Raw genomic sequence first — 17,377 nt, 5'->3', positions numbered from 1 at the left:
CGAGAAATGGTTAGCCACGCCTACCATCATAGGGCTCTAGCGTCCCCAACAGTTGGATGACGTCAGCAGGAGACTGGGCTCATCGGTTTTACTATTCAGCCCATTGAGGGGGAATTATTCACAACGAGGAAAACATGACGAAGAGAGACGCAAAATGTCATTGTTTCAGTCTCTCTACGCCAATATTTTTACAGGATATTCTTTTTTTCCCAAGTATTTTTCCCCAATAGCTAAATAAATGGCTTGAGAAGGACCAGTCAGCCCGTTGAGGGGGAATTATTCAGAACGAGGAAAACGTGATAAAGAGAGACGCAAAATGTCGTTGTTTCAGTATCTCTACTCCAATATTTTGACAGGATATTATTTTTTATCCAAGTATTTTCCCCAATATCTAAATAAATGGCATGGTCATGACAAATAACAGTCTTGTGCTAAATGGAATATGAAATCATAAAAATGCACTTATTCAGGACAAAATGGCAATGGTCAAAACTGTCGACTTCACCTTTATTGTCGCACCTCCTGAACAATATTTTATGCCACCTCCATCGGGTTTATGTCATTTCCCTTCCCCAGCTTCGGAGAATGTAAACAAACCAAGAGGCGTGAAAGCTAGCCGACATGCTAACCCTAACAGAGTGATGTTTCAAAGTCTTTGAAGCAGAAAATCACACATAACTAGCCCGGATAATTTCACATGACGACTGGTTTGTCGATTGTCTACGCCGATCGGTAAACCGCCCGGCGGAGAGCAATTTACAGCTAGTTCCTAGCTACTACGGACAGGGGAGCTCGCAGGGGAAGCAGCTGGACAATGACCGCTGCCAATCAATGACAATGACATGCCAATCTGTACTGTTTACTTTGTAATCGCTGAATTCGCGGCTGTTTTTAACTCAAAGAAAATTTGACAGAACACCGGGTGCATGAAGAGGGGAATAAGCAGAGTATACAGTAGTTCTCTCCCGGCGGGGGTATGAGCAACAAGCTGCCGAGGGGGCAAGGACCATGTCAGCCACAAAATGCAAGCCACCTACAAATTAAAATGATCCCAGTATTTGACATAATACAAAACACGATGTTTACTCCCTTCCTGGTAAATCATATGGTCCCACAGTACTAGGGCTTGTTTTGGCCAACAAAATGTAGGTTGTATTTAAGCTTCTTGTGCTAGCTTAAGGTGCCGTCATGTAACATCGTGATTATGTTAAATACCACTTTTCGAGTGGAAAATTGCATTTCAACGCCCTCTCAAGTCGGAATTTTCTACTGGAGAAGTGGGATTTTATTACGATATCCAAGTTTCCGAGATGAGTGGACCTTTCACTTTTCAAAATGGCGGAGCGTGAACAAGAAATTGTGAATGATAAGAAACAAAGTTTATTTTTTAGTGTATTGATCGTCAATTTGCACGTTTTTTGACACAAGCGTAATAACATAGTGTAAAAAAAAAAAAACCTTCTTATGTCCATCCTTCATCTATTCATGCTCTGCTCTGTGTGCGTCAGAGGTACATTATATTCTGGCAACTTCATAGTGAATTTGTCATTCATAAGTGGGGCAGGCCCCCCTGGTGGCCGAAAAGTGTTATTGCATGAAATTGACTTTCCTATATATATAAAAGTTGTAAAGCAATAAAACTGCAACAAAAATGAGTGAAATGAACAAAAAAATGTTTTAATTTTTTAATGGGTCAATTTTTTTTCCGAACAAATCATGTGACTAGCACCTTAGACAGTCATTTGCTTTGCATAAAATTTAAAAAAAAATGGAGGAGGGCAATTTTATTTTTCAAGTGTTTTTCTTTGATTTTATTTTATTTTATTTTTGATTGAAGCAACTTTTTGGGGGATTCAATGATTTAGACACAAATGTCCTACCCATAATATGGCTCAAACACAAAAAGGATTGCTTCAATCAAAGACAACTTTTTCAATGAAAAATTGAAGTGTTCAAATGCAAAATTTTCAATCTTAAATATTTTTTCACGTTCAAAAACGTTTTCTATGATTAAAATTTTTCTTTTTGATTGAAGTGTTTTTTCTTCTTGAAAATATATTATTTTGAAGCAACTTATTTTTTGATTAAGTAATAGACAAAAACTTCCTAGCCAAAATGTGGCCCAAACACAAATCAACATTACTTCTATCAAAAAAGTTGGTTCAATCACAAAAAAAAAAAAAAAATCACTCCAATCCCAAAAAATTCAAAGAAAAATAGGCTTTCACATGCCCTTTTTTTGAAATTCAAATTTATTTTTGCAATTTTTGATTAAAGCGACTTTTTTTTTCATTGAAAATATATATTTTGATTGAAGCAACTTTTTTTGATTGAATAGTAAAGACACAAATCTACTAGGGCTGTCAAAATTATCGCGTTAACGGGCGGTAATTAATTTTTTTGATAAATCACGTTAAAATATTTGACGCAATTAACCCACATGCCCCGCTCAAACAGATTAAAATGACAGCACAGTGCAATGCCAACTTGTTACTTGTGTTTTTTGGAGTTTTGTCACCCTCTGCTGGCGTTTGGGTCCAACTGATTTTACCATGAGTGAGCATGGTGTAATTATTGACATCAACAATGGCGAGCTACTAGTTTATTTTTTGATTGAAAATTTTACAAATTTTATTAAAACGAAAACATTAAGAGGGGTTTTAATATAAAATTTCTATAACTTGTACTAATGTTTATCTTTTAAGAACTACAAGTCTTTCTATCCATGGATCACTTTAACAGATTGTTAATGTTAAAGCTATCTTGTTGATTTATTGTTATAATAAACAAATACAGTACTTATGTACCGTATGTTGAATGCATATATCCATCTTGTGTCTTATCTTTCCATTCCAACAATAATTTACAGAAAAATATGGCAGAGTTTATAGATGGTTTGAATTGCGATTAATTACGATTAATAATTTTTAAGCTGTAACTCGATTAAAAATTTTAATCGTTTGACAGCCCTAAAATCTACCTCCATTTGGCTCCGCCCAGAGGATACAATTTTTGACATATTCAATGGATGACGATCTTGGCAAAAAGTATTGCCTAAGCAGCCTGATTTAGAATTCCCCTCAAGAATGATGGGAAGCAAAAAACGCTCATTGTCAACTTATTATTATAAATATTCTTGTAAGTTAATTTTATTGCTGACACTGCGTTTCGGGGTCATCAACATGTTGTGCCCCCCCCCCCCCCCCGCACCAAAAGTCAAACTTCGGCTGGTGTCATTGTTTCTTTTGTTATTTTTTTTAATTAATTTTTTTAATAAGTCAACACCAAATTATTTGGGGGGGGGGGGGCTATAGGCCTAACGACGCCATGCTTTGTGCTAAAAGGGGAACAGGGACACTTCAGTGGTCATTCAAATTAGTGGGGGGCGGGGAGGGGCAATGACGCTTTGCCCCTTACTTAAAACCGCCCCTGTCTGTGGTTGGATTGTCGCGATTTTGTAGACGGCGTGGCTCAGTAGTAGAATTGGCATTTCCCAGCATTGGGGGTGTAGATTCGATTCCCCGCCCCGGTGAGCTTGTCCTTGAACAAATATGAGAATCCCACGTTGATCACGATGCGTCCGTCATCAATAGGTAAATGGCGCTGAATAAGCCTTTGCCATATAATATGTATAAAAGAATAACGCATTTTGGTAGGTGTGCTTGACGTGACGGACTGCCCTTTGCTTTCCCGTGCTTTTTTTTAAAAGAAGACATCCGGAAGTCTCAGGCAATCAATCTCCCTTGAAGCGCAAGGTGCTGAGCTTTTTTTGCAATTTGTGCAGGTATTGACGATATGACTGAGGCACGCTTCCTGATGTACAAAGGAGTTTTGCTGCCCGCTCTTGTACACTCTGCGAAGACTTTGATGCTGTTTGAAAAGTTCCTTTTTCGGCCAGATGACATTCTTATTGTAACATATCCCAAGTCAGGTGAGTCAGTTGTTTAACACTTGTTTTCTGTTTGGGAGAAGGACCAGGGGTGAAAGCGGCTAGAATGTCTTGCCTGAACTCTCCGACGTGAAGGTGCCACGGAGCCAGAAATGGTATTTATTTATTTTAGGGGTGTCAAACGATTAAAAATTTTAATCGAGTTAATTACAGCTTAAAAATTAATTAATCGCATTTTTTTGTAAATTATTGTTGGAATGGAAAGATAAGACACCAGACGGATATATACATTCAACATACCGTCCAGTACTGTATTTGTTTATTATAACAATAAATCAACAAGATGATATTAACATTATTAACATTCTGTTAAAGCGATCTATGGGTAGAAAGACTTGTATTTCTTAAAAGATAAATGTTCGTACAAGTTATAGAATTTTTATATTAAAACCCCTCTTAATGTTTTCGTTTTAATAAAATTTGTAAAATTTTTCAATCAAAAAATAAATTAGTAGCCCGCCATTGTTGACGTCAATAATTTAGGGCTGTCAAAATGATCACGTTAACGGGCGTTAATTATTTTTTTAATTAATCACGTTAAAATATTTGACGCAATTAACGCAGATGCCCCACTCAGAGAGATTTAAATGACAGTACACAGTGAAACGCTCACTTGTTGTGTTTTATGGAGTTTTGCCGCCCTCTGCTGGCGCTTGGGTGCGACTGATTTTATGGGCTTCAGCATCCATGAGCATTGTTTAAGTAATTATTGACATCAACAATGTCGGGCTACTAGTTTATTTTTTGATTGAAAATTTTACAAATTTTATTAAAACGAAAACATTGAGAGGGGTTTTTATCTAACTTGTACTAACATTTTTCTTTTAAGAACTACAAGTCTCTCTAGCCACGGATCACTTTAACAGAATGTTGATAATGTTAATGCCATCTTGTTGATTTATTGTTATAATAAACAAATAGTCTTTATGTACCGTATGTTGAATGTATATATCCATCTTGTGTCTGATCTTTCCATTCCAACAATAATTTACAGAAAAATATGGCATATTTTATAGATGGTTTGAATTGCGATTAATTGCGATTAATTACGATTAATTAATTTTTAAGCTGTAATTAACTCGATTAAAAATTTTAATGGTTTGACAGCCCTACAATAATTACTTACACAACGCTCATGGGTGCTGAATCCTATAAAATCAGTCGCACCCAAGTGCCAGCAGAGGGCGATAAAACTCTGAAAAACACAACAAGTATACATTTCACTTTGCTGTCATTTCAATCTGTTTGAGCGGGGCATTTGTGCGTTAATTGCGTCAAATATTTTAACGTGATTAATTAAAAAAAAAAAATTACCGCCCGTTAACGCGATAATTTTGACAGTCCTAATTTATGTATTTATATTATTTTGGGGGGGAGGGGGTAAAACCTCTTGAACTACTGAAATGCAAAGAAAACCGTTTTAGCAGTTTTTTTCTATAACACATACAAAAACTGATTTTTATTCAAAATTGTATTTTTTTCAATGATTTGCAAAATAAAAATGAACAAAAACAGCAATAACCTCAACCATCTCCTAATTTTTATTTTCCCTCATTTCCTCACATTCTAAACGCCAAATCTCAATTTTAACTACTTAAGAATATAGGATGTATATTAAAATTGAAGTCTTTTTTTAAAATAAGATATAAGTAACATACATTCAGACAAATAAGTACAAAGTTCAGTTCAGCGCAGCCCATCCCTCCTCCCGCAGCCCAGGAAATGACCCATCAACCGGCCCTCAGTGATGGCAAGAGGGGACACACCACCAACCCCACGCCCACCTCCACCCTTGTCCGCCCATTCAGCCCACGAGCCACAGCCACAACCCTCCAACTGGCACGGCACACCACGGGACCCCCAGCGGCCCACCAAGCCCAGGGCAGAGCAGGGTCCCCCGCCGGAGCAGGCAACACCCCACCAATACAATGGCACCCAGCCAGCGACCCGCAACGGAACACAGGGCGGATACCCAGTCAGAGAAGAGAGCGGAGGGCAGAGGCAGGAGAACGCCGAGGAGCCACCACAGGGCGACGCAAGATCGGAGCCCTGACCGCACCCCCACTCCCGCGGCCGGCAGCCCAGGCCGAGGGGAGGCCACGCCCCAGGAGCCACGCCAGAGGGAAAAACTGTGGGACCCAGCTACCACCCTATAACTGTGGCTGCCAGGTTCCCGGCTGGCAGCCATTACCCAGCACCGTGATGGGATTGTGAGGGGAGGCCGGGAGGGTAGTGCAATGTCTGCATTAAAATAAAAAAATAAAATAAAATAAATCTATCGAGCATTCTCTTGATCTGTCTATCTAGCGCTCTCTCTTGCTATCTATCTATCTATCTATCTATCTATCTATCTATCTATCTATCTATCTATCTATCTATCTATCTATCTATCTATCTATCTATCTATCTATCTATCGCTCTCTCTTTGTCTATCCATGGATTTAGCTAGCTAGCTAGGTTTCAGTCTATCTATCTAGCTCTTGATCTTGCTAGCTAGTTCACTCTCGATCTAGCGCTCGGTCTAGATAGCTAGCTAGCTCTCGATTTGTCTGTCTGTGTCTGTCCTTCTATATCGATCTATCTATGTAGCACTCTCTCGAGCTCTGTCTGTCTGTCTATCTATCCAGCGCTCTCTCTCTCTCTGTCGATCCATTGATCGATCTATCTATCTGGCGCTCTCTCCCTCTCTGTCTGTCTATGTATCTATTGATCTATCTGTCTGTCTGTCCCTCTCTCCGTCTCTGTCTCCCCCTCTGTTTCTCTGTCTATCTAACTCTCTCGATCTCTATCTATCGAGCTCTCTGTCTATTTAGATCTCGCTCTCACACTCTTTCTCTCTCTATAGCTCGATCTCTCTCACTCTAGCTCTCTCTGTCTGTGTCTGTCTGTCCGTCTCTCGCTCTCGCTCTTTCTCTCAACGGATGTGATGCCTCACAATTCTGAGATCATGGGTTCAATCCTGGGTTTGCTTGTCCTCCCCGTTCCTACGTGGGTTTTCTCCGGGTATTCCGGCTTCCTGCACCCCACAAACATTCGCGGTAGGCTGATTGAACGCTAAATTCTCCAAAGGTTGTTTATCCATACGTGACCTGCAATTAGCTGACAATAAGTTCAGGGTGTATCCTGTCTCCTACCCACAGTTAGCTGAGATCCATCACCCAGCGACCCTTGTTTGGATAAGCTCCTAGATGGAAGGTTGCACCTTAGCTTTTTTCTGGCCTCAAGCCTCCAAAGAGAGTGCACTGAGTTCATGGGTCTCAGCATCTTGGCACGTCTGTCTTGTCACCTTATCTCTGTTGGGGAGATGCATTGACTATAAAAGAAAAAAAGAACTGGACAAACCAGCCAGCCTCCATGTATAGCCTATATATTCACACTAGGCAGGGTACACCCTGAATTGGTTGCCAGCCAATTTCAGGACACCACAAGACATACGATCGCTCACGCACAAACTCATACCTAAGGACAATTTGGAGTGGTCAATCAGCCTAACGTGCCTGGGGTATGCTGCATCTCCAGCACCCCCGCAACATTTCTGTGGATTAGCATCTAGATGGAAGGTTGTAACATGTCATTATCTGGCATCAAGCCTCCAAAAAAGTACACCAAGTTTCCGGGCATCTTGGCGTGTTTGTTTAAAGATGACTATACAGTATTATCTATGTGGGGGAGAGGGCTCGACAGTAAAAACTAAAAAGAAAAAGAACCGGACAAACCAGCTAGCCTCCACTATATATAAAATATACTGAGTAAAGTTAGAGGGGGGGGGACACATAGAATACTTATTTTTCCTCCTCCTGTCATTGCTTGCATTCTATCCTCATTAAAATATGAAAACCTATAAATGTTGGGTTGTTTTAGTTAGAGCAGACACTGTTTTTTCATCTGTGTGGTTTTGACAAAGATCAGATCACATTTACAGTGGCGCCTCCAGAAATTTTTCATAGGGGTGGCCAGATGGGGCCACTTAAAATCTTGGGGTGGCCAAAACTATAAGCCATAATTTCAGGTTTTCATTATATTATTGCAGTAAAAAGTTCAGGGGGAAAACTATAAGAAAGACTTAAGGACACGGCTACTGATATACTTTGGTGTATTATGTAATATTTGATGTTACTAATAGGGCTGTCAAAATTATCGTGTTAACGGGCGGTAATTATTTTTTAAAATTAATCACGTTAAAATATTTGACGCAATTAACGCACATGCCCCGCTCAAACATTAAAATGACAGCACAGTGAAATGTGTACTTGTTGTGTTTTTCGGAGTTTTGTCGCCCTCTGCTGGCGCTTGGGTGCGACTGATTTTGTAGGCTTCAGCACCCATGAGCATTGTGTAAGTAATTATTAGCATTAACAATGGCGGGCTACCAGTTTATTTTTTGATTGAAAATTTTACAAATTTTATTATCTTTTAAGGATTACAAGTCTTTCTATCCATGGATCGCTTTAACAGAATGTTAATAATGGTAATGCCATCTTGTTGATTTATTGTTATAACAAACAAATACAGTACTTATGTACCATATGTTGAATGTGTATATCCATCTTGTGTCTCATCTTTCCATTCCAACAATAATTTACAGAAAAATATGGCATATTTTATAGATGGTTTGAATTGCGATTAATTACGATTAATTATTTTTTAAGTTGTGATTAACTCGATTAAAAATTTTAATTGTTTGACACTCCTAGTTACTAATGATTTAATGTGCATAGTCCATAACTGTCCAGTCAACATTTTGAGTTCCACAACAATTTTGTTTTATTGGGTTATGTATATATTAGGCAGAAGGTGTACATTTAACAAAACAAAATAATTACTGGGGAAAAACAGGTGCTAGCAGATTTGAATTTGGGATGAAATGCATAATTGATGCTACAACAATCTACGATTTAGTGGCAAGCAGGGTGGCCAGTGGGGTGGCCAACAAATTTATAGGGGTGGCCGTGGCCACCCCTGGCCACCCCCTGGGGGCGCCACTGCACATTTATTGTTGATTTTATGCAGAACTGTGAGAAATTCCAAAAGGTTCAGATTTTTTTTTTTTTAATACCACTGTAGTTCGTAGCTACCACAGAATTGCTGTAACGGGATATTGTGATACAAAACTGAAGACCTTCCCACTTGTGCATTACAATACATTGCAATACAATACTTTTGCCTCCCTTTAGAGTCTTTGTGACATGATGACAACTAAAGATAAAGATTAAAATCTGTTTTGTGAAGGTACAACTTGGATGCAGGAGATCGTACCCTTGATCATGAGCGGAGGAGATCCTGCCTCAGTGGAGACCAGTCCCAATTGGGAACGAGTTCCCTGGCTGGAGGTGGATCATACTTGGACCCTCAATATTGATGACAAACCGTCACCGCGCATGTTCGCCACACATTTCCTTCCTCGTATGATGCCGCCGTCTTTTTTCGAAGTTAAACCGAAGGTATATTATTTGTATGGGGGCAAATGTGATGGATATGCTGAAGTCCGGGGGTATCTACAGTGGGGCAAATAAGTATTTAGTCAACCACTAATTGTGCAAGTTCTCCTACTTGAAATTATTAGAGAGGCCTCTAATCGTCAACATGGGTAAACCTCAACCATGAGAGGCAGAATGTGGAAAAAAACCCAGAAAATCACATTGTTTGATTTTTAAAGAATTTATTTGCTAATCATGGTGGAAAATAAGTATTTGGTCTATACTAAAAGTTAAATCTCAATATTTTGTTATGTAACCTTTGTTGGCAATAACAGAGGCCAAACGTTTTTTGTAACTCTTCACAAGCTTTTCACACACTGTTGCTGGTATTTTGGCCCATTCCTCCATGCAGATCTCCTCTAGAGCAGTGATGTTTTGGGGCTGTCGTTGAATGAATGAATGAATGAAATATTTATTGTCATCACCATCGGTATCATTGACAATCATTGACAATTACAAAATGTGATATGATTTGCCCAAAGGAAGAAAGAACCGAAGAAAAAGACAAAGGCAGACGGGAGGAAGCATATGCTTATCGGTTTCTGTCCCCCCATACAGCTTAAGACGCACAATCAGACATGGTACAGTTACATACATCACATGGCCACAAACTGTACAATAACACAATCAACAGTCTGGGTTTACAATAACTCAGCGTCCTGTCAAGCAGCTCCATTGCGGTTGTTGATCACACAGCAGTCTCGTGCGAGTTTCAGGACGTGCAAGGTTATGGCTTTGTCATTGTCCCTGACATTCTAGCATCTATTTGTTGTGGGAACATTTTGTTGTGGCTACGTGTGTGGCAAAAGTGTTATGTATTATCACAGCTGGTGTGAGTAGCGACTCAAAATGCTTTTCTTATAACTCTATTTAAAGGGTACATTCCTAAGGTGTACATGGTGGCAACAATTGCCGCACACAAAGATCACTGTAACAGTTTCATCTGACATGAATGCATGAGGAAAATCAAACAACATGTTTTAAATATTTTATCACAAGATTAATGTCTCCACAACAAAAGACATGCTTATTATTCGTTTTAAACAGTATCTTTTCCATATACTCAGTAAGCTGGACATTTGAATCAGGAGCTCGGTAGACACAGCAGATAATTATGTTTTTACAATTGGGGATAAGGAGCTCATTTGTAATACAGTCCAGGAGATTGTCAATCCTAATTGCAACACCCCTCCCCCCTTAGATGCCCGATTCATTTGTGCCATGTTATATCCGTGCAAATTAAAGTCAGAGCATTTGTTATTTTAACTAGATAATCCTTAATGTGTTCAAAATTCTTGTAGAGACTCCTGCCGTTGATAAGTTTCAGCTTACCGTCCACATCCACGGAGTTGTTATACTGGTCTGCTGTGTAGTATTTACAGTTATCCAACATGCTATTGTAGAAGTTGTGGTCCGGATCAAGCTAATCATTTGGGTCATCATGGCACTCTTCAATCTGTTCATCCAGTTTTAATCGAAGTGTAGTTTCAGATGTCATCATTAATTTTCGAGTGGGGTCAGCTCGTCGAGACTCCTTATAGCTTTAATCTTCATATCTTGCATCTTGATAAGGATCCTGCAATCTGAGACCCAGGTGTTGGCTATATTCCCAGCTTTCTTGAGTTGACGTGCTTTTTTTGCAATTTTAGCATTTCGGCGAGTCAAGTTGTCATTCAAAAAAATCTTCGACCCTTTCAGGTGGCGGCGCCGGTTAAGCAGGGCAGTCTTGGTCTTGTGGTCTGCCAGCTTCATGAGCACCGTCACCCCAGATGGGAGCAGAAAGCAGCGACGGATGTCCAGCGGTTCCATGTTTATTCCATACTCTTTCAGCTTAGCGATTGCCAGTTGTGCCACTGTTTCACCTGACCCATATTAACCAATATTAACATACAGTACAACATGTCAACTGTCAATATTTTGTGTGGCCACCACTATTATCCAGAACTGCCTTTACCTCTCCTGGGCATGGAGTTGATCAGACCTTCACAGATTGCCACTGGAATGGTCTTCTACTCCTCCATGACGACTTTGCGGAGCTGCCGGATATTTGAGACTTTGCGCACCTCCGCCTACCGCTTGGGGATCCCCCAAAGATGTTCTATTGGAATGAAGTCTGGAGACATGCTTGGCCAGTCCATCACCTTTACCCTCAGCCTCTTCAGTAAAGCAGTGGTCATCTTGGAGGTGTGTTTGGGGTCATTGTCATGCTGGAACACTGCCCTTCGACCCAGTTTCTGGAGGGAGGGGATCATGCTCTGCTGCAGTATTTTACAGTACATGTTGGAGTTCAAGTTTTCCTCAATGGAATGTATCTCTCCAACACCTGCAATACTAATGCAGCCCCAGACCATGACATTCCCACCACCATGCTTGACTGTAGGCATGACACACTAATCTTTGCTCCTCACCTGGTCGCCGGCACACATGCTTGAGACCATCTGAACCAAGCAAATTAATCTTCATCTCATCAGACCATAGGACATGGTTCCAGTAATCCATGTGCTTTGTTGACATGTCTTCAGAAAACTGATTGCGGGCTTTCTTGTGTACCGTCTTCAGAAGAGGCTTCCTCCTGGGGTGACAGCCATGCACACCTATTTGATGTAGAGTGTGGCGTATGGTCTGAGCACTAACAGGCTGACCCCCCACCTTTTCAATCTCTGCAGCAATGCTGACAGCACTCCTGCGACGATTTTTCAAAGAAAGCATTTGGATGTGACGCTCAGCACGTGCGTTCAGCTTCTTTGGACGACCAACCCAAGGCCTGTTCTGAGTGTACCCTGTCCTTTTAAAACGCTGGATGATCTTAGCCACTGTGCTGCAGCTCAGTTTCAGGGTGTTGGCAATCTTCTTGTCGCCTTGGCCCTCTTCATGTAGCGTGACAATATGTCTTTAATGATCCTCAGAGAGTTCTTTGCCATGTGGTGCCATGTTGGAACTTTCAGTGACCAGTATGAGAGAGTGAGAGAGCTGTGCTAGAAATTTGAACACACCTGCTCCCTATGCACACCTGGACCTAGTAACACTAACGAATCACATGACATTTTGGAGGGAAAATGACAAGCAGTACTCAATTTGGACATTAAGAGATGTTGTTTCTAAGGGTTGTAGTCACTTTCGTAGCCAGGGGTTTAGATATTAATGGCTATATTTTGAGTGGAAAAGAAATGAACTCTATAAGCTGCACACAGACTACTTTTCAATGTGTCAAAGTGTCATTTTGCCAGTGTTGTCCCATGAAAAGATATAATTAAATATCTGCAAAAATGCGAGGGGTGTACTCACTTTTGTGATACACCATACCATACGGTCATAATGGAGAGGTGCGATATTCAATTTCGTGTCCTATCTTTATCACAATTTCTATTACTTAGAATTTGTTACAACACTAACATTCAACATGATCTTACTCCAGGTCATCTATGTCATGAGGGAGCCCAAAGATGTATTTACCTCATCCTTCCATTACTGTGCGATGGCCTCTTTTATGGTCGACCCTGGACCGAAGAGCGAGTTTCTGCAAAAGTTCCTTCAAGGAGAAGGTTGGTCATCTGCAATGTACTGTACCGTAACGCACCGTTTGATCATAAAAAATCCTTTTTCTAGTCGTGTATGGCTCATGGTTTGAACATGTGAAAGCCTGGCTGGATTACAAAGAGGAGATATTTCGCATCTGCTACAAAGAATTGATACAGGTGAGGAAACCAACCAATCAAAGTCATTGTTACGCAACAACACAACAAATGTAAAATGGCTTTTATGATATTGAAGGATCTTGAAGACTCAGTGGGCAGAATTGCTCTGTTCCTGGGGAAATCTCTGGACAACGACGTGATTGCGAAGATAGCTGAGCGATGTCTGTTCAAGAACATGAAAAAGAACAACATGTCCAACTACTCGACAGTCCCTAAGGAGATTATGGACACCACAAAGTCGGAATTTCTCAGAAAGGGTGTGTTGTTTAGTCCTTGTTTATAAGGCATTAGAACAAAAGTTCATTACTCAGCGTATATGGGCGATTCTCATGAAAGCTAACCAAACGATGTCTATGAACTAAATAGCTGAAAGATGGTTATGTCTATTATGTGGTCCAGTCCACCATTTCTTACCAAAATATGGTTTTTAAATGATTTAAATGAATTAATATATCAATTTCAATCAGTTATACATCAAAGCTATATAATTTAGCAGATTATGCTAAACTATGATGGTTTCTTACTTTGTATATAAAATATTGAAAGGAAAATGTAGCGTCCAAGCATAATATCACGATATAGGATCACGATTTTGAGTCATTATGGATTTTGGCATGGGGCTTTTTTTTTTGCCATGTGGCATTTTTGCAGGCCATGTACATGAAAAAAAATGCTACATACTAAAAAAAATGCCACATACCAAAATCCATTTTGCCACATACCAGAAAATGCCACATGGCAAAAAAAGTGCCAAATGCCAAAATCCTTTTTGCCCCCCCCCCCCCCCAAAAAAAAAGGCCACATCCCAAAATCCATTTTGCCACATACCAAAAAATGCCACATGGCAAAAAAGTGCCACATGCCAAAATCCAGTTTGCCACATACCCATATTTGTGGCATATTTTTGTATGTGGCTTAATGTATTTTGGCATGTGTCCATTTTTTTTTGCCATGTGGCATTTTTTTACGTACACGGCCTGCAAAAATGCCATATGCCCCCCCAAAAAATACCACATGCAAAAAACAATGCTACATGGAAAATACATTTTACCACATGGCAAAAAAATGCCATATGCTAAAAAAAAAAAAAAAATGCTACATGGAAAATACATTTTACCACATGGCAAAAAAATGCCACAAGCAAAAAAAAAAAATGCTACATGGAAAATACATTTTACCACATGGCAAAAAAGTGCCACATGCCAAAATCCATTTTGCCACATACCCATACTTGTGGCATTTTTCTGAATGTGGCAAAATGGATTATGCCGTGTGGCATTTTTTTACATACATGGCCTGCAAAAGTGCCATATGCCAAAAAAAAAAAAAAAAAAAAATACAGCATACAAAAAAAAGTACATGAAAAAACACATTTTACCACATGGCAAAAAAAAAATGCCACATGCCAAAATACATTTTGCCCATACCAAAATTGCCACATGGCAAAAAAGCGCCACATCCCAAAATCCATTTTGCTACACCCCCCCAACTAAAAAAAATGCCACATGGCAAAAAAAAATAGCACATGCCAAAATCCATTTTGCCACATACCAAAAAATGCCACATGGCAAAAAAAGTGCCACATGCCAAAGTCCATTTTGCCACATACCCATACTTGTGGCATTTTTCTGAATGTGGCAAAATGGATTTTGCCACGTGGCATTTTTTTTTACATACATGGCCTGCAAAAGTGCCATATGCCAAAAATAAAAAATAAAAAAATACCGCATACAAAAAAAATGCTACATGCAAAAACACATTTTACCACATGGCAAAAAAAATGCCACACGCCAAAATACATTTTGCCACATACCAAAATTTGCCACATGGCAAAAAAGCGCCACATCCCAAGATCCATTTTGCTACAATCCCCCCCCCTAAAAAAATGCCACATGGCAAAAAAAAATGGCACATGCCAAAATTCATTTTGCCACATACCAAAATATGCCACATGGCAAAAAAAAGTGCCACATGCCAAAGTCCATTTTGCCATATACCCATACTTGTGGCATTTTTCTGAATGTGGCAAAATGGATTTTGCCACGTGGCATTTTTTTTCCATACATGACCTGCAAAAATGTCATATGCCCACTCAAAAAATGCTACATACAAAAAAATGCCACATACCAAAATCAATTTTGCCACCCCCCCGGCCCCCCACCCCCCAAAAAAAGCCACATAGCAAAAAAAAAAAAAAAAAATGCCACATGCCAAAAATACATTTTACGTTCATTACAAGTTACCTCCTGTTGATTTTGAGTCACTTCCTTTTTCGTTTGGGGCATTTACGGATCACTTCCTGTTGATTTTGGGTCACTGAAAAGGAAGTGACTCAAGAATGTCCCCAAATGAATCAGGAAGTGACTCAAAATCAACAGTCTAAACCCGCTAAAATGAACAAGAAGTTATATGTAAATACCCCAAAGAGTGGCTGTTAACGTTAGACACTATACTAATGGAAGATTTTTTTTTTCTTTAAATTAAAAAACATTTTTAAAAGGTGTCACTGTTTTTAAAACAGTGATACCTTTTTAAAACGATATGTCGTTTCCTGGTGGGAGCATATCGCTAACCTTTTTGGGCTACAAAGTATCTCGATATATTACCTTTTTGATATGTTGACACACCCCTAGTTTTCATGGTCCTGCCATAATCACAGCATTTTTTTAAATAAAGTTTTTCTGACCACGACAAAAGCAAGACAAACTTTGGCTTCAAGGTAGGATTGTTTGTTTCTTATTTTTATGTGTATTAAATATGTCTACTTCATTTATCATTACTCAGTGTGTAATATTATGTGTTTTTACATTAATCAATTAGATATTTTACTGTAAATTCGGGAGCTCAAACTGTTGATGACAGCAACAAAAAAATGACGTCATAGCATTCTGATTTTTTAAGCTAGCTTAGGTAAATGTCCTTCATTACCATAATGCAAAGCTTTAATGAGAATCGCCCCTATACTATAAACCGTCCCAGTTATGGGCCAAAAGATGACCTAAATCAAATTTGGAAACTGGTTATTATAACAAAATGGGCTAACTTTTGTCGTATTTATTTTACAGGAGTTGTTGGAGATTGGAAAAACCAATTGACGGTAGCAGAAGCTGAATACTTTAACGATGTTTATGCGGAGAAGATGAAGGATGTTGATTATGAATTTGCGTGGAATTTAAAGAATACTCGCTCCTAATCCCCAATAGTGGGGGGCGGGGGGGGGGGGGGGGGCGGCAATCAGGTTCATTGATCAGCCTTGAAAAATAATTTGCAACCTGAAGTGGATATTTAAAATGTGGCCCCACAACTGATTGGAATTCGGAGTTCAAGTCGTATTAATTTTATTTTTTCTCCTCTTTTAGCTCGAACGAAACTATTGCCTTGTTATACCAGAACAAAAGTTAACGTGGAAGGATTAAATAGAAAAGGTCATGAAAGTAGGGCTGCAGCTATAGATGATTTTAGTTGTCGAGTGATCTTTTAACTAGTTAATTCGAATATTCGATTAATGGAATTAGGAGCAGAAGATTGCACTTTCAAAAGAGCATTAAATGCAAATTCAAAATAAAATTCACGAGTGTTTCCTCAAACTATGTAGAATTGCACTTTCATATAAAAATGAATTAAAATACTTGATCTTAGCCTCAAACGACATACTGTATTAAAAAAAGGAAATGAGGATCTTAGTATAACAAAAGAACAATTGGCTAACTGTCATAGGAAAAGTCCACTGTCTTAAATGCTAAAAATGCTAACACCTTTTTTTACAATGCTCTTAACAAACACATATTCCCACAAAAAAAGCTAAATATACCTATAAATTAAATTACAAATGCATTAAAAAAACATTAGCTCAAACAAAAACTTACTTTATGTTGCTCTTAACAGGGAGGAGCAGGATTCAGCCATGTGAAATGAGTTATGTCATATTCACTGTTGCCACTAGAGGGCAGTGTATCCACCCAAATCAGTAAAAGTAAATGCAAACACCTCGAAAACCAACCATTACAGCACTTTAATTAAATGAATACTCGAAGCAGCAAAATTTGATTCAAACTTTTTTTTCTAATCAGCTACTCGAATTACTTGATTAATCGTTGCAGCACTACATGTAAGACAAATCTATGAAAGGCATTATTTTCAGAAACATTTGCAATACCACATTTAAACAACAGATGTCGCCAAAGTGAGATCAAAAGGAGAGAACAGTACAGACATACAAGCATTTATTTGACTTATTTTTTTAGACTTTTTCGACA

At 39.1% G+C, this 17,377-nt stretch overlaps 1 protein-coding gene across 2 annotated transcripts; it reads left to right on the top strand.

The window, feature by feature from the left end:
* The first annotated feature begins 3,558 nt into the window (after window positions 1-3,558).
* LOC130909157 (sulfotransferase 2B1-like) lies at window positions 3,559-16,337 on the top strand. 2 transcript variants are annotated; one of them, XM_057825300.1, is made up of 7 exons: window positions 3,559-3,593; window positions 3,785-3,931; window positions 9,179-9,390; window positions 12,842-12,968; window positions 13,033-13,121; window positions 13,198-13,378; window positions 16,187-16,337. In XM_057825300.1, the coding sequence occupies exons 1-7, from the start codon at window positions 3,575-3,577 to the stop codon at window positions 16,312-16,314; spliced, it is 903 nt and encodes a 300-aa protein (XP_057681283.1). In that variant the 5' UTR covers window positions 3,559-3,574; the 3' UTR covers window positions 16,315-16,337. The 2 variants fall into 2 exon arrangements, with proteins under 2 accessions (XP_057681283.1, XP_057681284.1); XM_057825301.1 differs by lacking the exon at window positions 3,559-3,593 and having other exon boundaries at window positions 3,798-4,044.
* Window positions 16,338-17,377: the final 1,040 nt, after the last annotated feature.

Source organism: Corythoichthys intestinalis, chromosome 21 (assembly GCF_030265065.1).
Source record: "Corythoichthys intestinalis isolate RoL2023-P3 chromosome 21, ASM3026506v1, whole genome shotgun sequence".
Lineage (NCBI taxonomy): Eukaryota > Metazoa > Chordata > Actinopteri > Syngnathiformes > Syngnathidae > Corythoichthys > Corythoichthys intestinalis.
This window is presented reverse-complemented; position numbering and strand designations above follow the sequence as displayed.